We start from the raw sequence: 23042 nt of genomic DNA, 5'->3' as shown, positions 1-23042 counted from the left end.
ATTGGTTAGACCTTGTACCAAACGTTGTTCAGTCATGTAACTGGTACCCACTTCCTATTCTCAAGGAGCTGGTATCTAGCCTCCCTAAGTCCAGTCCTTTATGGGGTAAATATCCAGATGACCAGGTAGAAGAAGCTACTTGCCATGGGACAGTGATGCCACAGCTCTTGAAGCACAAGTTGCTCCCCAGGACCTGGCCTGGGGCTGAATGTCACCCAGCTCACTTCTCCCTCCCAGCACCCACACTAATAGCCTCATGCACGGCCATGGATCTTCCTGCCATCACCCGCCCACTTCAGACTGACCTCTTACCACCTCCACACCAGCCACCCCTGGTGCACAGACATCCTCCAGGAATCCACTGGGATCCTCTGACCCATAATGTTGCCCTCATGGCAGTCAGTATGGCCCATCACTCAGGATGCCTCATGCCATCCATACCCTCAGTGGGGCCCTCGCCTGCTGGGAGGACTCTGACATCAATCACTGTGGGGGAGGGACAGTCCCCGGGGCATGTCCTCACACCATCCCCACACCTTCCCTCTTTCTCCTAGCTCATAGTGGCTGCCCCCAAGTTTTCTGTTTTGATGGCAAAAGCCTCCAGGGCCTGGAAGCAGAAGGGGCCACATGGTAGATGTCACCAATTATTCATAGTGTTATCTCTAGAATAAAATGTCCTGGAAATGCCCAGTGAAGACAAGAGTGCCTTCCTTAATAATCCCTCTCAGAAGGTTTGAGTTGCCAAATTTGGACAGCCCCCAACCTCAAATAATGCCCCCAAATCAGCCAATTGGAACCGGAATCTGAATTATGAGATAATGTTATCCAGCAAACCATCTGGTGTCATCGACCTTAATCAGCACTTCCCATAGGATATACTAGGTACTAATAAATGTCTGTTATTGTCTTTATCGAATTCCTGGTAGACATATGCAAATCTAAGCCACACAGTTAAAATAAAACAACCAGTCAAAATTTCTCTAAAGAGAAATGTGTACCCTAGTTTTTCAAGATAGTAAAATAGAGAAAGAACATACAGCTAAGGGGGGAAAAATGTATTTCAACAGAGCTCTGAAATTGGAGCCATGGCAGATAGTAACATTTGTTATCCCCGGAAGTTACCTACTCACATCCTACTGGCGAATCACACGGCAGGTGCTGTCCGTCAGCAGGAAGCTCTTTCCGGTGGAGGGAGGGTGAGCTGGGATCTCCGCCTTCAGGGATCTTCAAGGAACTTGAATTTTTAGCCAAGACTAAAATTTCCGTGAAGCAGATGGCAAGCTCCCCAGGGAAGAAGAGAACCCAGCGCTAAGCCATGTTCTAGACCAGGAGCTCTGAGAGCAGAGGGTCAACAAGAGCTTGAGCCGTGGAGGCAAGCTTCATGAAGAGGACCTCGGGTTGTAGGCAGACTCTAAGGAGAAGGAAGACGAACTGGAGAGAGAACGGGAGAAGCGCTGGCTTGATTTAAAGAGACACCAAGAGTCACAGTGATTTTTCCACAGCTGACCCCCGTTCAGCTGTTTGCTTTCATTATTGGCAGGTTCCTCAACCCCTGAATTTCTGTCCTCTCATCCTGATCTTGTTTATATTTGTAGAGTCATCTTTATTAGAATGACCATATGTTGTGCCCCCAAAAAGCAGGGTTTTCTCCCCTTGTCCCTGACTCCCACCTGGTTAGCCTCCCCTTTCACTCTCAGAACTGTTCTTATTTGGATGATAAATTATATTGTCCTCCCTGACTCTGCCTGACCCCTGTAGAGTACTGGATAAGGTCAAAGTCCACTGAACAAAATGCTTCCTAGACAGCATTTCTAGGAATCTGAAAATGCAAAGTACTCATGACTGAGAAAAAAAAAAAAAAAAAGACCAGAAATAGACTCTTTCCTTTGTCTTACAAATGTTGCTAGATGGGTTGTAAAGCACCAAATGGAAGCTCACAACATAAAAAGTTAAGACACTCATCAACTGGGACCAAAATGAAAAACAACAGCATAAAAGTTAAGTTAACGAAACGTAAAATATGCTAATAGAGGTAGAAGGAAATTAAACAGGGAAATAAGTTAATAAATAACAAGTCTTAACTTGAAGAATGACAAGAAAAAAGTAAGGCCTTACCAGCCAGAATTCCTAGAAAGACAGGTGTGTCCATATAAATTTCACAGCCTTCTTCCAACAACAGCAAAACACAAATGAAGTAAGGTTAGCTGTGATAGTGTTTATTCAGGTAATTAAATGTGGAGACAGTGTCCTAACACAGGTGAAGCAATGTGATTACAATCACTGCTGCAGTGATACCTCCTTGACTGTCAGTGTCATAAACCTGATACTGTGTGTAGCAGAGATGGAGGTCAGTCCCACATGGAGTGCAGAAACAAAGATGTGTTCTAACCAGCTGTATCCTGGATCTTCTTCTCTTAGAACAATAGCAAAATGTAGATCCAAAAAATCAAGCCATCTATCTTCTTCTTATGACTGTCATTTGTCAAAAACATATGGATGTTGTGTACTTAATTGTCATTTAACAGCTTTAATCTCATAAATCCAACCGTCTGTTTAAAATCTGCACTTGACTTCCCGTAAACAACTTGAACTTCACACACCCAAACTTTTTTGGGGGGCGTGGGAGAGATCATAGCATTTTGGAAATATAATTTTTAAAGGTTACTTTCCATTTACAGTTATTACAAAATATTGGCTATATTCCCCCCATGTTATACAGTACATCCTTGAGCCTATCTTATACCCAGTACTTTGTACCTCACACTTCCCCACCCCTGTAATGCCCCCACACACACTGGTAACCACTAGTTTGTTCTATATCTGTGAGTTTGTTTCTTTTTTGTTATATTCACTAGTTTCTTGTATTTTTTAGATTCCACATATAAGTGAGATCATACAGTATTTGTCTTTCTCTGTCTGACTTACTTCACTAAGCATAAGGCCCTCCAAGTCCATCCATGTTGCTGCACATGGCAAAATTCTTTTCTTTTTTATGGCTGAGTAATATTCCATTGTATATACATTCCACATCTTTATCCATTCATCTGTTGATGGCCACTTAGGTTGTTTCCATGTCTTGGCTGTTGTAAATAATGCACCTGTGAACACTGGAGTGTATGTGTCTTTTCGAATTAGAGTTTTTTACACACCCAAACCTAAACTCTGCCTTTGTCCTGGTCCTGCACCCGTCTTGCCCATCAGTGGCTCTCGATCTGTACAAGGTGCTCAAGCCAGGAGCCTGGGACTCATTCCTGACGCCTCCCCCACTTCCCACATTCAATTAATCACCAGTTCCCTCAACCCTATCTCCAAAATGTAGCACAAACTTTCTCCATCTCCGCCGCTACCGTGCCCTTCTCTCGCCTGGATCACTGCAGGTGACCTTCAACTTTGCCCCTTCCTGCCCCAATCCATTCAACACACAAAGGCCAGAAGGGAATTTGAAAAGTGTAAGTCGGGGCTTCCCTGGTGGCACAATGGTTAAGAATCCACCTGCCAGTGCAGGGGACACGGGTTTGAGCCCTGGTCCGGGAAGATCCCACATGCCGTGGAGCAGCTGGGCCCGTGCGCCACAGCTGCAGAGCCTGCGCTCTATAGCCCAAGAGCCACAACTGCGGAGCCCTCATGCTACAACTACTGAAGCCCACGTACCTAGAGCCTGTGCTCTACAACAAGAGAAGCCACCGCAGTGAGAAGCCTGTGCACCGCAATAAAGAGTAGCCCCTGCTCGCCACAGCTAAAGCCCACGCACAGCAAGGCAGACCCAAGGTAGCCATAAATGAATGAATGAATGAATGAATAAATAAATAAATAAATAAATAAAAGTGTGGGTCATATTGCCTCACTCCCTACTCTTTTTTTTTTTTTTTTTTGCGGTACACGGGCCTCTCACTGTTGTGGCCTCTCCAGTTGCGGAGCACAGGCTCCAGACGCGCAGGCTCAGCGGCCATGACTCACAGGCCCAGCCACTCTGCGACATGTGGGATCTTCCCGGACCGGGGCACGAACCCGCGTCCCCTGCATCGGCAGGCGGACTCTCAACCACTGCGCCACCAGGGAAGCCCTCTTTTTTTAACTATATAGATTCATCAGAAGTTGCAAAGAACGTACAGGCAGGTCCCATATATCCGGGGTCCGAGCCCTGTTATGAGCCAGGCCGCACAGCAGGAGGTGAGTGGTGGGCAAGCGAGCAAAGCTTCACCTGCCGCTGCCCACCGCTGCCCACCGCTGCCCATCGCTCATATCACCACCTGAACCATCCCCCCTGCCCCCGGTCCTTGGAAAAGTTGTCTTCCATGAAACCAGTCCCTGGTGCCAAAAAGGTTGGGGACCGCTACCATATATCCTTCGCCCAGCTTCCCCTCATGTAAACTTTTCAGTGACTTCTTACTGCTGTGGATGATGTCCCAAATCCTTAACTTGGCCTCCAAAGCCCTTGGGACCTGCCGCTGTCCCCACCGCTCACTGACCTCCCCGACAGCAACCTTCCTGTAGTTCCTCCACTGAGCAGAGATCTAGGCCTGCCTCGGGCCTCTGCTCCCAACCACTCTTCCCTTCCTTCCTTCCCCATTCCTACTTCTCTCATTCAGTAACTCTTCTTTGCCCTCCTTGTGGCAGCTTTGTTATCCCTTCCTTAGTGAACCTTCCTTGAGCACTCATTCCAAATGAGGTCCCTTCACATTCTGGTTCACAGCGCCTGTCCTCTTTGGTCATAGCCCTTGTCTAGATCCAGGATCTAGAATGCTTGTGTGTGTTTGACTTTTCATGTCTGGCTCACTTGTAGACTCCAAGTACAATGTGACCAAAGCTTTGTCCGTTTTGACTGTCACCCAAGCAGAGCCCAGGCCCTGCACTTGATAGGTACAGCAGATGGCTTTATGGAGCTGTCCACGTGGTATTTCTGTTTCTATCAAGTAAGAAAGAAACTGGATTATGCTAAGACCCCTCTGAAGTCTAGCCTCTTCCCTTTGCTTTCTCCCCCTCCAATATCCATGAACTTGTTCTATGCTCGACCCAGTTACAGTAAGGGCACTTAATTTCCTCTTTGATTTCCTCTCCATAACAGATTGTGACTGGTAATTCATTTAGCGTATGTTGAAACCTGCAAGTCTACTGATTAGGTTCCCAAGCACCCAGCTTGCTGTAATAAAGACAGAGAAAAGATGCCATCTCTCAAAGAGAACCTGGAAAATAATTATTTCTGGCAGAAAACTTGTTTTGTCTCACAGACTTACCCTTCAGTCATGCATGAATGAGTAATGAACTCAGGAAAGATCATTGACGCATTGTCTTAAGGCTCTCAATCTGTTTTGCTGAGAACTGAATAAAAAGAAAGTTACAAGAGGAGATGATGATTTAGAAAGAGAAATATGGTTGCTCTAACGTACAAGTCTTGAAAGAAGGAAATTGGGCAATTCATCTAGTTTCTATGAGTAGTTTTTCGGGTTTCAATCATGAGTCACCTAAGTAATTTTTTTCTCTGCTATTTAATTCCAGTGTTTATTTATTTTATTATTTTCCAACAGTAAAATAAAATAGTGTGCAACAGCCCAAGTTTATTTTAAGAGAGGAGGCAGTGAGAAAAAGTTGGTGGTCTTTGCTTTGGTATATAACATACAATTTTAATACCGTTAAGTTTTATTTTTTTCCTCAAGGAGTTATTTAAAACATTTAATATATTCTCATCTCCTTTTTGATGGACGATGAGTCCTCCTCTGTAAAGTTTTGAATGATGTAGAATAACAACAAATTAAACAGAACAATCAAAAGCAGGCATTAAAAATAGTAGTGCAGGCAGTCGTGTGGCAGACTGAAGAGTGAGGGTCACAGAAAGACATTGCTTGGTGACTGGCTAGATGCATGATGTCTAAGCCCAGAAGGCCCTTTTGGTCCCAGCATCGTGTCCATCTGCTAAAGGAAAGCAGCCCCTGTTTCCAGCTTCCAACTCAGTTTACATTAGAGGATTCACCAATGTCAGTCCTATGGAGTTATTCTCAGCAGGTACCACCACCTGGAATGCATCAATTTGCAGGCATTCTAGTGATGGTTGGGCATCTGAGTTTCTTGTTTTGGGTTTGTTTTGCTTTGCTTTTGCTTCTTAAATCATCTTCTTATAGAGTGCACATCAACAAGCGCTGTGTTTCCTTATCACAAAAGCCAGCGGGAAGTATTTGCAGGCAGGAGAGAAAAGAATCAATAGACTTTAAAAACAATTGACATCCAGGGCTGGGCGAAAATTCAGATGCCATGTGAGAGATTCCTATTGACCTTTTAGTCACATCTCCTGATTTTTGTTATTCCAGGAGGGGTCTGTCTCCAGTGCCTCCTGCTGAGGTGATAAGAGACTGTGCTGATAATGCCTGCCATCTTTCCTTTGGGGAGTTCCAAATACTTTTTGTATATTTAGCCAAACATATTGTATATTTACTAGAGAGTGAAGTTCTTTTCAAGGATAACTGCCGAAAGTGGAAAGCCATCTTGCTGAGTGAGGGAGAGCCCTTTCGGAGATGAACCTGGGAACAATGACAGCTGCCTGTCACCTGCTGGGTGCTTTTAGTGAACATGCTCCTGGGGTGGCCCTCGGGAGAGCACAGACAAAGGAGAGAGAGGAGAGGGCAGGGAGTGCTGTCCAGGCCTTCCTTGGCTTCTCACCTCTTCCTCCTGCCACGTTCGACTCCCTCAGGTGTCCCCGCAAAGAGAAAGCACTGTAGTTATTCTTCTTTTCTATCTTGAACGAATAATGTGACACTAGAATGCCAGGTCACTTGGGCTGTCATTCCCTGGAATCCAGGGAAGAAGGAGGGGACCCCTGCCCCTTGGATTGTCCACAGTAGCCTGGACCTTGACTGGCTCCCTCAGCCTCCATTTGGGGAAGGAAAGGGTAGTTTGGAAACTGAGACCTGGGTCGAGGACCAGACTCCAGGTCCATAATATAAATGAAAGGCAGAACCTGTCCCAGAATGTAAGACTCTCAATTCCCTGTTCAACAGATTTTATGCTTTTTCCTAACCCACTGTGGTTGTGTCCCTTGTGGAATTATCTAAGTTTCTCTTACTAATTTATTTTCCATTCCTGGTGCCAGGCCCAGGAGCTCATGTTCCCTGGGTTCTTTCTTTCAGATCTGCCTTTCATTGCTACTTTGCTGCAGCATCTCCACAGAGACACCCTTGTTATTTGAAGGGGACAGTTCCTGATTGTACAAGGGGACCTTCCTGACGTTTGAAAAGTGTTAGCATCCCTGGGGCCAGGCACTAAATGCCGGTAGTGATCCCCTCATGAGTGTGACATGCAGAAACACCCCGACTCAATTCCAGATGCTCCGGGGGTTGAGGGGAGGGTAGCCCAGGTGAGAACCACTGCCAGGGGCTTGGACAGGCCCTTTCTCCGCCGTCTAGTCCAGGAGCACCAGTGCCTCTTCTCGCCTGACCACATCTCAGAGGGAAGGATCCCCTAAGTGATTCATTCGTTGCTGTTTACTCTGCAGGTATTTCCAGAGCACCTGCTAACAGCTCCACAGCCTGTGTGAGGAGCTGTAGACCCACCAGCCATCAGTCACCACTCATGTCTGCCCCTTCCCCGCTTTGTCCTACCTTCATCTTTTTATGTGCATGTTACTTCCTAAATGTCTGCCAGTCATCACTGGACCTCTCTTCTGACTCCCTCCCTGGGGACTCAGCTCGTCCAGGACAATGACCACTTCTGCTTTTGCTTTTTTCCCCTCTGAGACCCCAGAGCAATCATCTTCATGTAGTAGGAATTCAGTAAGTGTTGGTCTGACTGCATGATCCAAGGGTATGCAACTATCACCAAGGGTATATTTCTTTTCTGTAATAGAGATAATGGTTCTGATGTGTCATTTTTTCTAATCTGAAGATTCTATTTTGTCTGCCACCCTCCTGTGATGAGGAATAGCGTGGGAAACATTGGTATCCCTGGTAAACAGTAAATTTGACATACGTCATGTCCAAGGTGAAGATGGACTGTGAACACTCCTTATTTCCTACGTGCATCCTGAGGAAGCCTTGGTCTTCGAGGCCATGCTTTGATCCCCTCCCAATTGTGACTTCTCAGTCAGAGAAGTCTTTTTCTGCCTTCCGTAGATTCAGAGTGCTCGGCGGCGTAAGGCAAACCGACAAAAAAATAGGACAGACAGCCGAAAGGAAAGTGAGTGCAAAACTGGGGGAATCTCAGGGAGCAATGGAGGGCTTCTTATTTCCTTTTTTCTTTTAATTTTTATATTATGGAAAATTTCAAACACACAAAAATTCCCAGAATACTATACTGTTCCTCCCGTGTTCTTGTCACCTAGCTTCAACAGTTATCAACCCAAGGCCATCTCATTTCATTTATATGCCCACCTACTCTCTCTTCCCTCCAATTGTATTATTTTAAATCCCAGCATCGTGTAATTGTATTCATAAGTATTTCAATATGAATCTCTAAAAGACTCTTTATAAAAAACATTGCCACAGTTATGTTACTGTGTCTAAAACATAGCAACAATCTCCTAATATCATCACATAGCCAGTCAATGTTCCAGTATCCAATTGGGATGCTTTTATCAATAAATCTGAAAACCAGGTCCAAAATTATACCTTCCTAGGAAAAGAAGCTGCAAAGGAACCAAAACAGATCTTTTCCTTACAGGAAAGTAGGGTAAAGCAATGGTAAAAGTGAATTCCGGAAGTAAAAATGAAATAGCTCTGATCAGTACCACATCTCCTGAGACCTGTCCAGCCTCACCTGTGGAGTATGTCCAGTCTCCTCAAGCTCACCCCCTGGTGGCAAGTGTGACCCATGGGGGCTTCCCTTAACTCTTCAGAAATATTCGTTTCCTAACACGAGAGGATTCTCTACTGTGTTTTCAGTAGTTTCATATTTGGCCACCTGGCAGAAATGTGGGTGACACGGGGTTTCTTTTTAAGTATTGATTGAGCACATAATTTTAAAGTCAGAATATTAAATAAACATCTCTGCCCTTTCTTCCAGCAGGCAGCTCAGAGAACGGCTCTCCACGCTCTGTCTGACAGGTACATTTTGTCATTTTTATGAACTATAAATTGCTTTATGAAACATTGAGCCCTATTTACTGTGGCATATAATTCATAATCGGATTTTGTCCCTAAAGTATCTGCAAACTGGGATGTTAAACATTTTGCATGCTTCAATTTGTCATGCATGTGTGGAGTTTATTACTGCAAAAATCGCCTTGTTGTATTTCATAGAAAGTATGAAGAATCCCTTGTTGTACAATGAAACAGGAGACAAGAAACTTGGAGGGAAAGTCCTGAATGGTGCAGTAAATTCTGAACTTTGGAATTGGTTGAGATCTAAGCTCATTTTTCAACAATAAGTACTTCATTTATTCTGGGATGTTTTCTTCAGACTTCTTTTCCACATCATTTCCCCGAGAGCTATCTGTCTTCTGACGAGATTCTCTCTCGAAATTTACTTTATGCACGGAACCCAATTCATGGTGCTGCATGCCTGACTTTTTACTCCTTGCTCTGGCTTGTTTTTTCTAACTTGTGTTATTGAATGAGATATGTAAAGCTAATCAGTAAACATACTCCGGCTGTATTTCACATCTTCCTTTGCCGATAAGACTGAAAATATTTGAATGGGCATATATAAAATTACTTTCTAGAATAGACCAGACCATCTCTTGGTTTGGGTTGGTTTTTGATTTCTCATTTGCCAAAGTGTGTGTGTGTGTGTATGTGTTTTAAAGAACCATCAGGAGGTAAAGATGAAGCTTTGTTTTCTCTCCACAAGTGAGGCTCTCACAGGGCTGGAAACAGCCGGAGGAGCTGTTCCCCTCAGCGGGCTGGCAGGCATCTCGGCATTGTCTAGCTACCACCACCCCCCTCCCTTCCTTCCCAGTTCTTTTCTGTGGAATGAGCAATAATTGACTGTGTAAACCAGCTCAGTTCAGTGCTTCTCCAAGGTGAAACCTGTCACTTAGGCGAATTATCTGTGCTCTTGGGTGAAAAGCGTTTTCTCGATGGTGGCAGGCTGAGCCCAAGTGTTTTGATTTCATTTGAAAAGCCTTCCCCATGACAACCACACAAGCCTGTGGGCTCTAAGAGTGGCTGCCACGTGATCTTCTGGGGTTGCTTCTGGGATTTTCGCAAAAGCTGATACTGTACTGCTTCTGAGTCTGTTGGTAGAAAGAAGAGAGACTCTGGATCAAAACACACTTAAAATCTGACACATTAATTCTTTTTCTCTACATATTTCTTTTTTCCCTTTGACTTTTCTTCCTCAGTGATTCCTTCAACAAAATGCACTGAGAAGCAAGAGAAAGCCCTCAGTTGACAATATTATGCCACTGCCAATGGTGACGAGGTTTCTTTTTGGGGTGATAAAAATGGTGTAAAATTAGATGATGGTAAAGACTTCACAACCCAGTAAATATACTAAAAACAATTGAATTGCATGCTTTAAATGGGTGAGCTTTATGGTATATAAATTACATTTTCAATAATGCTACATATCTAGACACAAAATATCTTTATAGACTTTGGTAGAATGAATCAAGAACCATTTTTAAAAACATGGACTCCCATTGAAGACATGATTGGAGGTAGAAAGACAAGTCATCAGAAACTAGGACCGGTATATTCTAAGGCTTCTCCCCAAAAGATACATGACTTTGTCCTGGGTAGAAAATGTGCATAGATTTTCATGGTGAGCAACGCTATTACCTTTGACATTTTCTGATCTTCTCTCAAAAACCCCTCCTGAAGCCCAATAATTAATTGACTAGTAAGTTAGTATCTTAGCCCTTGTTCTTATAGAGCCACTTAGTGCAGATACTGTGAGGAAAAAAAAGTTCGTTCCCTAGAAACAGAAAAACAGAGGTTCCCACTGTCACTGCTCTTCTAATAAATTTCCCTGTCTTCAAACGTAACTGAGCATTTCCCTCTACATCTAACAGTTTTTCTGTTCACAGTGGGAGGAACTCAGCGCCTTTCAAAGTAATGGGCTGACTTTGCCTACTATTCTAGCAATGCAGTTGTGTCAAGCTACTTCTCTGTGCTTTTCCTGTTTTATGTTTTCCATTAATTCAGGACCACTTGAGTGAGAAGTCTCTGTAATTGTTGGGCGATACAATTAAAAACCCTTCTTCAAAATAAGGACTTGTAACACCTACTGAATTCATTGGATTCATGTTTTCTAGTTTCTTAAATTAGAAAACGCTAACTTAACGCATGACACATGTCATTTTCTATCACATTACCTATTCTGTTGAATAAATTAGTCTTTTCTAGAAAATGAGGGATGTGGCTTTGGGTACAACCACCATATGACTTGCCTAAAATTCTGTCTGTCCCAAGAACGACCTCAGGTTGGGAAGGGAATTGAGTAGAAATTCCCCTCTAGGTTGTGCCCTTCCCAAGGTAGAGATCTAACCCCAGTATCTCTGGCTACTTACAGCCTGGTGGTGATCTATCATAACGTTCATTTACACAGACTCTTCTGGTTTCCTAACTGTTTTTTCAGCCTCTTGATATAAAATTCCATAATGATTAGGCAGCAATTTTGTTTCTGTCCGAAAAAAAGAAAGAGCACGTTTCAGGCCTTCAAAGTTGCTTCCTGAGTTCTGCGATTCTGGAGTTGGACAGAAAGCCCATGCTGGCTTGAGTCAGGCTACCATGTGACACTGAGGTATCCCACTGGTTGGCTCCTCTCTGGGCCCATGTCACGTCCATTTAACCTTATAACTGCCTAAGTACCTGGTGAACCCAGGACGTGTGATCCAGGAGGAGAGCTGCTTTGTCTCAAGATGTACAACTTGATGATGAAATGGGATTCGCTTGCCTGGGATTGTAGGGGCGATGTGAGTTTACACTGTAGGAAGCCAGTTGTCCTCTGCTTCCCCGTAAGAAAGCCTACCTTCGAGGCTTGGGGACCTGGCCTAATGGGACTAGATACAGGGAAAAGGGATGTCGTTTCCCTCTATGAGGGCAGATAGAAATCTCATCCCCGTGGGGTGTCAGAGGGTAGAGGATATCCAGACATCTTCTGAAGGTCAGTCTTGTCTATCTTTTCATTGCTCCAGCTTCCTGGTTTCCAGGGGCATTCTAGCAGAAATCGAGCATCTGACAGTTGCGATTATAATGCTTTAAAGTCCAGTGAGTCCTCAGTAGTCAAAACACAGCCTTGATCAATTAAAACTCTGATATTGCCATTACTAAAATTTAAAAAGCATCTGTGGTCACTCCCATAGAAAACCTTTTGCCTTCTTTGACTTTGTCAGAGTGATGGGCTTAGTTGATGGTTCAGCCAAAATAGCCCAAACACTCCACAAATTCAAACAGGATCACGACAGTGAAGCAAATGTGGGCTTTGGCCCAACTAACCCGTGCCACCTGCAGCAATGGGAAGGGTGTGTGAAGGTGGGATGGTGGCTTGGGTCTTGTTCTTTTCTACTGCTGCCTGTAGAATTTTTCATCCATCTGTTTTATGCCATTGAGAGGCAGCTGGCCTACCAGAGGCCTGCCAATGCCCCAAATAATGAAAAAGCAAGACACCAGGGCAGGAAGAGGTGGCAAAATTCTCAGCAAGGTAAACCAATCAATTACAAGAAAACCTCCCTTTACAGAGGGGCATACTCCTTCTTTTTTTTTTTTTTTGGTGGAAAGTAAAGTTTACTTTATTTTGGATGCCGGCAACTGGGGGGAAGTCCAGACTCGTGTCCAAAGGCCAACTCGCCCCCCCTGACAACCAGCGGGCAAGAGCTTTCATAGGCAGAGGGAGCGGGCTACACGCAGAAACAGCACAGTCAGCTCTGACCGTCATCGAGAAATTGGTCATTGGTGGTCTGACCAGCACCATCTTGATTGTTTTAGGAACAGTTAACCTTCAGTTCCCGGGTTGGTTCCCACTTCCTTGAGGCCAATTCTCGGAATTGTGGCAGCTTGTGTCATGGCTACAGCCTGGTCATCATGTAGTTAACTTCTTCCACCTGGTGAGGGTTTCAGTATCTGTAAGACAGCTCACAGGATATGGCTCAGAATATTATCCAGGGCCCTTGAGAGGGAAATAAATGTCCTTGACTTTGCTTACTGACTAAACTGTTATCGTTTTGTCCTGTTTGACTGCTTTTCTTTGCTTCTACATTTTCTCACTTCTCTGATTAAACTTATTCTTTGGCTGAAGTTTTTATGCAGACAAAAGACAGGAGGATATGGGGGTGGGGGAAGGACCATAGGGTCCTGTTTCATTTCACTCCCCATTGCCCTCTCCCCTGGCAAATGCCAAACCACTTTCTCTCTGTGAATTTGCCTCTTTGGGGTATTTCATATAAATGGAATCCTGCGAAACGCACTCTTTTGTGTCTGGCTTCTTCCACTGAGAGTGTTTTCAAGGTTTATCTGTGTTGTAGCATGTACTAGTACTTCATTCCTTTTTTTTTTTTGAGATGTCTTATCAATTGTCAAATTAATTTATTCTAAATTGCCAGTGTAATTTTTTTTTGAATTTTATTTTCTTTTTTTATACAGCAGGTTCTTATTAGTTATCCGTTTTATACATACTAGTGTATATATGTCAATCCCAATCTCCCAATTCATCCCACCATCAACGCCCCCCTGCTTTCCCCCCTTGGTGTCCGTACGTTTGTTCTCCACATCTGTGTCTCAGTTGCTGCCCTGCAAATCAGTTCATCTGTACCATTTTTCTAGGTTCCACAAATATGTGTTAATATACAATATTTGTGTTTCTCTTTCTGACTTAACTTCACTCTGTATGATGGTCTGTAGATTCATCCATGTCTCTACAAATGACCCAATTTCATCCCTTTTTATGGCTGAGTAGTATTCCATTGTATATATGTACCACATATTCTTTATCCATTCGTCTGTCGATGGGCATTTAGGTTGCTTCCCTGACGTGGTTATTGTAAATAGTGCTGCAATGAACATTGGGGCGCATGTGTCTTTTTGAATTATGATTTTCCCTGGGTGTATGCCCAGTAGTGGGATTGCTGGGTCATATGATAATTCTATTTTTAGTTTTTTAAGGAACCTCCATGCTGTTCTCCATAGTGACTGTATCAATTTACATTCCCACCAGCAGTGCAAGATGGTTCCCTTTTCTCCACACCCTCTACAGCATTTGTTGTTTGTAGATTTTCTGATGATGCCCATTCTAACTGGTGTGAGGTGATACCTCATTGTAGTTTTGATTTGCATTTCTCTAATAATTAGTGATGTTGAGCAGCTTTTCATGTGCTTCTTGGCCATCTTTATGTCTTCTTTGGAGAAATGTCTATTTAGGTCTTCTGCCCATTTTTTAATTGGGTTCTTTATTTTTTTAATATTGAGCTGCATGAGCTGTTTATATATTTTGGATATAATCCTTTGTTGATTTGTGTGCAAATATTTTCTCCCATTCTGAGGGTTGTCTTTTTGTCTTGTTTGTAGTTTCCTTTGCTTTGCAAAAGCTTTTAAGTTTCATTAGGTCCCATTTGTTTATTTTTGTTTTTATTTCCATTACTCTAGGAGGTGGATCAAAAATGGTCTTGCTGTGATTTATGTTAAAGAGTGTTCTTCCTATGTTTTCCTCTAAGAGTTTTATAGTGTCCGGTCTTACATTTAGGTCTCTAATCCATTTTGAGTTTATTTTTGTGTATGGTGTTAGGGAGTGTTCTAATTTCATTCTTTTACATGTAGCTGTCCACTTTTCCCAGCACCACTTATTGCAGAGGCTGTCTTTTCTCCATTGTATATCCTTGCCTCCTTTGTCATAGATTAGTTGACCATAGGTGCGTGGGGTTATCTCTGGGCTTTCTATCCTGTTCCATTGATCTATATTTCTGTTTTTGTGACAGTACCATATTGTCTTGATTACTGTAGCTTTGTAGTAGATTCCTCCAGCTCCGTTTTTTTCCCTCAAGACTGCTTTGACTATTCGAGGTCTTTTGTGTCTCCATACAAATTTTAAGATTTTTTTGTTCTAGTTCTATAAAAAAATGCCATTGGTAATTTGATAGGGATTGCATTGAATCTGTAGATTGCTTTGGGTAGTATAGTGATTTTTACAATATTGAGTCTTCCAATCCAAGAACATGGTATATCTCTCCATCTGTTTGTATCATCTTTAATTTCTTTCATCAATGTCTTATAGTTTTCTGCATACAGGTCTTTGGTCTCCTTAGGTGGGTTTATTCCTAGGTATTTTATTCTTTTTGTTGCGATGGTAAATGGGAGTGTTTCCTTAATTTCTCTTTCAGATTTTTCATCATTAGTGTATAGGAATGCAAGAGATTTCTGTGCATTAATTTTGTATCCTGCTACTTTACCAAATTCATTGATTAGCTCTAGTAGTTTTCTGGTAGCATCTTTAGGATTCTCTATGTATAGTATCATGTTATCTGCAAACAGTGACAGTTTTACTTCTTCTTTTCCAATTTGTATTCCTTTTATTTCTTTTTTCTTCTCTGGTTGCCATGTCTAGGACTTCCAAAACTATGTTGAATAACAGTGGTGAGAGTGGACATCCTTGTCTGTTCCTGATCTGAGAGGAAATGCTTTCAGTTTTTCACCATTGAGAATAATGTTTGCTGTGGGTTTGTCATATATGGCCTTTATTATGTTGAGGTAGGTTCCCTCTATGCCCTCTTTCTGGAGAGTTTTTTATCATAAATGGTTGTTGAATTTTGTCAAAAGCTTTTTCTGCATCTATTGAGATGATCATATGGTTCTTATTCTTCAAGTTGTTAATATGGTGTATCACATTGATTGATTTGCGTATACTGAAGAATCCTTGCATCCCTGGGATAAATCCCACTTGATCATGGTGTATGATTCTTTTAATATGTTGTTGGCTTCTGTTTGCTAGTATTTTGTTGAGGATTTTTGCATCTATTTTCATCAGTGATATTGGTCTGTAATTTTCTTTTTTTTTGTAGTATCTTTCTCTGGTTTTGGTATCAGGGTGATGGTGGCCTCATAGAATGAGTTTGGGAGTATTCCTTCCTCTGCAGTTTTTTGGAAGAGTTTGAGAAGGATGGGTGTTAGCTCTTCTCTAAATGTTTGATAGAATTCACCTGTGAAGCCATCTGGTCCTGGACTTTTGTTTGTTGGAAGATTTTTAATCACAGTTTCAATTTCATTACTTGTGATTGGTCTGTTCATATTTTCTATTTCTTCCTGGTTCAATCTTGGGAGGTTATACCTTTCTAAGAATTTGTCCATTTCTTCCAAGTTGTCCATTTTATTGGCATAGAGTTGCTTGTAGTAGTCTCTTAGGATGCTTTGTATTTCTGCAGTGTCTGTTGTAACTTCTCCTTTTTCATTTCTAATTTTATTGATTTGGGTCCTCTCTCTCTTTTTCTTGATGAATCTAGCTAAAGGTTTATCAATTTTGTTTATCTTCTCAACAAACCAGCTTGTAGTTTTATTGATCTTTGCTATTGTTTTCTTTGTTTCTATTTCATTTATTTCTGCTATGATCTTTATGACTTCTATTCTTCTGCTTACTTTGGGTTTTGTTTGTTCTTCTTTCTCTAGTTCCTATAGGTGTAAGGTTAGATTTTTTATTTGAGATGTTTGTTGTTTCTTGAGGTAGGCTTGTATTGCTCTAAACTTCCCTCTTAGAACTGCTTTTGCTGCATCCCATAGGTATTGGATCGTCATGTTTTCATTGGCACTTGTCTCTAGGTATTTTTTGATTTCCTCTTTGACTTCTTCAGTGATCTCTTGGTTATTTAATAACGTATTGTTTAGCCTCCATGTGTTTGTGATTTTTACATTTTTTTCCCTGTAACTGATTTCTAATCTCATAATGTTTTGGTCAGAAAAGATGCTTGATATGATCTCAATTTTCTTAAATTTACTGAGGCTTGATTTGTTACCCAAGATGTGGTCTATCCTGGAGAATGTTTCATGCGCCCTTGAGAAGAAAGTGTAATCTGCTGGTTTTGGATGGAATGTCTTATAAATATCAATTAAATCTACCTGGTCTACTATGACATTTAAAGCTTGTGTTTCCTTATTAATTTTATGTTTGGATGATCTGCCCATTGGTGTAAGTGAGGTGTTAAAGTCCCCCACTATTATTATGTTACTGTCGATTTCCTCTTTTATAGCTGTTAGCAGTTGTCTTATGTATTGAGGTGCTCCTATGTTGGGTGCATATATATTTAACATTGTTATATCTTCTTCTTGGATTGATCCCTTGATCATTATGTAGTGTCCTTCCTTGTCTCTTGGAACATTCTTTATTTTAAAATCTATTTTATCTGATATGAGTATTGCTACTAGAGATTTCTTTTGATTTCCATTTGCATGGAATATCTTTTTCCATCCCCTCACTTCCAGTCTGTATGTGTCCCTAGGTCTGAAGTGGGTCTCTTGTAGACAGCATATATATGAGTCCTGTTTTTGTATCCATTCAGCAAGCTGTGTCTTTTGATTGGAGCATTTAATGCATTCACATTTAAGGTGATTATCGATAGGTATGTTCCTGTTACCATTTTCTTAATTGTTTTGGGTTTGTTTTTGTAGGTCCTTTTCTTCTCTTGCGTTTCCCACTTAGAGAAGTTCCTTTAGCATTTGTTGTAGAGCTGGTTTGGTAGTGCTGAATTCTCTTAGCTTTTGCTTGTCTGTAAAGACAAGAGAACTTTTGATTTCTCTGTCGAATCTGAATGAGATCCTTAGCCGATAGAGTAATCTTAGTTGTAGATTCTTCCCTTTCATCACTTTAAATATGTCATGCCACTCCATTCTGGCTTGTAGAGTTTCTGCTGAGAAATCAGCTGTTAACCTTACAGGAGTTCCCTTGTATGTTATTTGTCATTTTCCCTTGCTGCTTTCAATAATTTTTCTTTGTCTTTAATTTTTGCCAATTTGATTACTATGTGTCTCGGCGTGTTTCTCCTTGGGTTTATCCTGTATGGGACTCTCTGTGCTTCCTGGACTTGGGTCGCTATTTCCTTTCCCATGTTCAGGAAGTTTTCGACTATGATCTCTTCAAATATTTTCTCGGGTCCTTTCTCTCTCTCTTCTCCTTCTGGGACCCCTATAATGCGAATGTTGTTCCGTTTAGTGTTGTCCCAGAGGACTCTTAGGCTGTCTTCATTTCTCATCATGCTTTTTTCTTTATTCTGTTCTGCAGCAGTGAATTCCACCATTCTGTCTTCCAGGTCACTTATCCGTTTTTCTGCCTCAGTTATTCTTCTGTTGATTCCTTCCAGTGTATTTTTCATTTCAGTTATTGTATTGTTCATCTCTGTTTGTTTGTTCTTTAATTCTTCTAGGTCTTTGTTAAACATTTCTTGCATCTTCTCGATCTTTGCCTCCATTCTTTTTCCAAGGTCTTGGATCATCTTCACTACCATTATTCTGAATTCTTTTTCTGGAACGTTGTCTGTCTCCACTGCATTTAGTTGTTTTTCTGGTGTTTTATCTTGTTTCTTCATCTGGTACATAGCCCTCTGCCTTTTCTTCATGTCTGTGTTACTGTTAATGTGGTTTTCATTCCACAGGCTGCAGGATTGTAGTTCTTCTTGCTTCTGCTGTCTGCCCTCTGGTGGATGAGGCTGTCTAAGAGGCTTGTGAAAGTTTTCTGATGGGAGGGACTGGTGGTGGGTAGAGCTGGGTGTTGCTCTGGTGGGCAGAGTTCTGTAAAACTTTAATCTGCTTGTCTGCTGATGTGTGGGGCTGGGTTCCCTCCCTGTTGGTTGTTTGGCCTGAGACAACCCAACCCTGGAGCCCACCTGGGCTCTTTGGTGGGGCTAATGGCGGACTCTGGGAGTGCTCACGCCAAGGAGTACTTCCCAGAACTTCCGCTGCCAGTGTCCTTGTCCCTTGGTGAGCCACATCCACCCCCGCCTCTGCAGGAGACCCTCCAACACTATCAGGTATGTCTGGTTCAGTCTCCTATGGGGTCACTGCTTCTTTCCCTGGGTCCCGATGTGCACACTATTTTGTGTGTACCCTCCAAGAGTGGAGTCTCTGTTTCCCCCAGTCCTGTTGAAGTCCTGCAGTCAAATCCCGCTGGCCTTCAAAGTCTGATTCTCTAGGAATTCCTCTACCCGTTGCTGGACCCCCAGGTTGGGAAGCCTGACATGAGGCTCAGAACCTTCACTCCAGTGGGTGGACCTCTGTGGTATAAGTGTTCTCCAGTTTGTGAGGCACCCACCCAGCAGTTATGGGATTTGATTTTATTGTGATTGCACCCCTTCTACCATCTCATTGCGGCTTCTCCTATGTCTTTGGATGTGGGGTATCTTTTTTGGTGAGTTCCGGTGCCTTCCTGTCGATGATTGTTCAGCAGTTAGTTGTGATCCCGGTGCTCTCGCAGGAGGGAATGAGAGCACGTCCTTCTGCTCCGCCATCTTCAACCAGTCTCTCCCATTCTTCTTCTTATTCACACCATATGATGTGCCTCTCAAGTATCTGTTCTTTGTACATATTATTGTACTAGATGGGGTAGAGAGAGGCAGAGAAGAATTGGGATAAATGGGCTTTGAGGGTCATTTCTAAAGTTGTGTCTTTGGTATCGACACTGCTGCATCACAAGTAATGTGGAGAATATGCAAAGTGCTGTTAGGAGAAGGCAGGATATGTGTGCAGCATGTGAAGTGCCTCTGAAAACCATTAACTTCCCTTCCCAAGTAGTAAATAGTAGATAACTGTGATCAAAAAAAGGGTTCATGTGATTTATCACGCTGAGCAACTGTGCATCTGCAGAAGAGCTGGAGGTCAATCTTGAAATCCAGAGCAAGGGGAGCACTAGGCAATTGCCAGGACTAAGAAGTTAATCATCCCCTTGGACCGCTTCCATCTGTCTCAGAGCAACAGAACTGCTGCAGAGCGAGCAGGGATGCTTTATAGCCACAGATCAGGAATTAATATTTTCTGTGAAACCTCCAGCATCATTTTCAGTAACTTGGGTTTTATAAAAATGGAGCATAATTTCATATGAATAAATCACATTCGGCTAGAAAGATGAGAAGCTGGGAAAAAAAATTGTGCTTGACTTTAAAAGAAAAACAAAAAAAGGAACGAGCAAGAAAGCCAACATGAAAACAGTTGTTGAAGCCATGGCACTGGGAGGGTGCAAATGGCCATGTGGTTAAATTGTACATGTCATCATCTGAAATGTCAGCCTATGACTCCAGAAATGGCTACGTTTTACAGCCTTTGAGATGCATCACCAGATTGTAACCTGTCTGCCCATCTGGCAATATCTCAGGTCCAAGATCCATTTATATTGGAATCCAAACAACTGCCATTGATTTATTCATTTGTGCTGTGAGGCTTTATTGAACGTGTCCTGTGTGCACAGCGGGCACTGGGCTGGTGCAGGTGGATAGTGATAAGAAGCAGCCATCCCTCTGCTCATGGCCTCCCCGACCATGGCTTTGCAAAGAGAAAGGCCTTGTTAGCCTCATGCATCTGCTCACCTCAGTTTTGCCCTTCCTCAAATAAACCTCACCCATCAAATCTCCTCTTCCCATTAGGGAGAATATAATGAAGTTAAGTAAGTGAGGAATCATGTAAAATGAAGTGGTCACCTCCATGGGAGTGTGACCTGTGTCTGGAAGCGGGGCTGGAAATGAATGGTCCCACGACCAGCGGGGAGGGCAGGGTAGGCATCTGATGGCAGGGAGGGGGCTTTGCATTCAGCCTCATCTTCCTGACCTGTCGCCAAGTGGACCAGTTTCAGCCAAGCCAAGGGAACATGCTGGCAGTGGCCACCAGCACCAAAGGGTGTCTTTCCAGGTCACATTTTACATACTGTCCCTGGAGTCTAAAGAAGAAAGTCACAGTTGCCAGGCACTCACTGGTAATGGTTGGCCTCTTCTCTAAGGGTCCAAAAAGGGGGCTTGGGGGACTCTTAAGAAAGTTTCAAATTTCCAACTTGGAAGATGACAAGGTAGCAGGAGGACATGTATCAGCCCCACCTTCGAGACCCACAATGGTCTCCAGTCTCTCCAATGCAGGGGCTTCTGATGATGAAGTCTTTTTGGTAAAACTTTTTTAAAGAGCTTTAGAGTTTAGAAGCCCTATCTCATTGGCTATCTCATTTTATGATCCCACAATAACCCTATGAGATAGAAAGGACCCATTTTACAGATAAGAAAACTGAGCCTGAGACAGGTGATGGACTCACCCCAGGTCACAGGTAGCAAGTGGCAGAGCTGGGACTAGACTCCAGGTCCTCGGACTCGTGTGGAGTAGAATTCTCTCATCCCCATCACGCAGCAAGGAAACAGGCTTGGGTGGGGTCAGAGGCAGGTGGCTCAGGCCACGTTTTATATTGTAACAAATAGCTTAGTCTGTACTAATACTTTGTTCCTACTAGTAATTATAACAATCCGTACATTTCTTGCCTCGCTATCTTTTTATCCCTAGCACCTAGCACAGTTCCTGGCCGTTAGGAGACACAATAAGTTATTGGATGAATGAAAGAAAACAATGAACAAATGAATGAGTGAATCAGAACCCATGTTTTATGGTTAAGCAATGGCAAATTGGGGCTTAAAATAGAAAATCGTTTTCTGACACTATGGCTGTCTGCCATTGCAGCAGACCATCTCAGGAGGCAGAGTTTGATGGTCAGGAACTTAAAAAAAAAAAAAAAAAAAACCCTTCAGAAGATTGAAAGCATCCGGTGCGATTCAATTAGAGTGAAATTAAATTCTTAGAAATCAGTAACCAGAGAGAGCTGTAGGATGTCTTAGAGAAGTTTCCTGCCCGGAGATGATCCCTGGCGGCTCCCTGTCTCCCCCTCCCCACTCCTCATTGCTGTGCTTCCCCTTGTGGACACGATTTAAGATGCTCTCCCATATTATCTCCACCAATTATTCATGTTTCTTTTTTTCCTTCCTTCATTTGATGCACATTTATAGTACGGACCCCCTGCAGTGGGTAAGGCGTCACATCAGTCGCTGTGGTAGACACGAAAATGCTTTACCCATGCATCCCACTCTCCAGGAGTTTACGGGTGGTAGCGGAAACATGCGCAGATCTACTGCGTGTATTAAATGTCTACTGTGTGTATTAAAGGTCCTGGGCCTTGTTAGTACAGCAGTGGCGTGTAGGTACACCACCAAGCATTTCACACGCATCACTTATCATTAATCCTCACGATAACCCGCACAGCCAGGAAGGAGGAATTCGATATTAGGGCCTTAAAGAGATGAACATTTATTTCATTTCATTTTCCAAATACCTTCCCTAGAATCCTAGTGAATCTGGGTTACAGAGACACGTAACCAACCCACAGTCTTGTGGCTGTAAAGCTGCCGCATGGCCTGTCTGACTCTAGCTGATGCTCTTAGCAGCTTCAGTAACATCCTCCCACCCCATCAAGTTATAAAGAGATCATTGTCCCTGGGGGGATGCAGGTAGACCCGAAGCCCTCTCAGAGCAGAGCAGGGGGCGCGGGGAGGGGGCATTTGAAGGAGCGTGTAAAGCAGGGGAGCATCAGGGGACCCAAGCGTGGAAAGGGGAAGAGCGGCTTTCTCTGCAGACAGAACGAGCACCCTGAGCAAGAGGCTGGGGGGTCAACAGGGGCAGCAGGCCCTTCGTTCCTCTGGGGTGTGGGCATCCAGAGGGGTGCCAGCTCCCCACACCCGCCCAGTGCAGGAGGCAGGGGAGCCCGGCTTCCCTCCAACGTGGGATCAAGCCTCATCTTCCACGGAAACCTTAACTAACCAACTACCCTGACTCCTACAATCCTCTTCCATCACTACCTCATGGAATCGCTGGCATAGACCTGCTTCCGCCCTCTGCTCACTTTATGTGTTTATGTGTGTTCTCAACAATGGGTGGAGAACAGGAGCCACATCGTGAATACTAGGTAATACTGTATATGGAATGACTGCTCAGATGTAAGCTATTGTATATAGGATGGATAAACAAGGTCCTACCGTATAGCACAGGGAAATATATTCAATATCCTATTATAAACCATAATGGAAAAGAGTATTAAAAAAAACATGTGTAATATATATGGAATCTAAAAAAAAATAAAGGTTCTGACGAACCTAGGGGCAAGACAGGAATAAAGACACAGACGTAGGG

General features: G+C 43.0%; 1 protein-coding gene across 1 annotated transcript in view; it reads left to right on the top strand.

Annotated features, from left to right (window-relative positions):
• The window catches only part of AFF3 (ALF transcription elongation factor 3), a 555628-nt gene that overhangs the window by 454352 nt on the left and 78234 nt on the right, over positions 1 to 23042 (top strand). The window contains exon 12 of the mRNA XM_081253559.1: positions 8989 to 9029. Within this exon, the coding sequence (XP_081109685.1) occupies positions 8989 to 9029 (41 nt within the window). The remainder of the gene's footprint in view (positions 1 to 8988; positions 9030 to 23042) is intronic.

This window comes from Mesoplodon bidens (genome assembly GCF_964165515.1).
Source record: "Mesoplodon bidens genome assembly, chromosome: 14".
Classification (NCBI taxonomy): Eukaryota; Metazoa; Chordata; class Mammalia; order Artiodactyla; family Ziphiidae; genus Mesoplodon; species Mesoplodon bidens.
The sequence above is the reverse complement of the archived record's forward strand: the minus strand, read 5'-3'. Positions and strand labels throughout refer to the sequence as shown.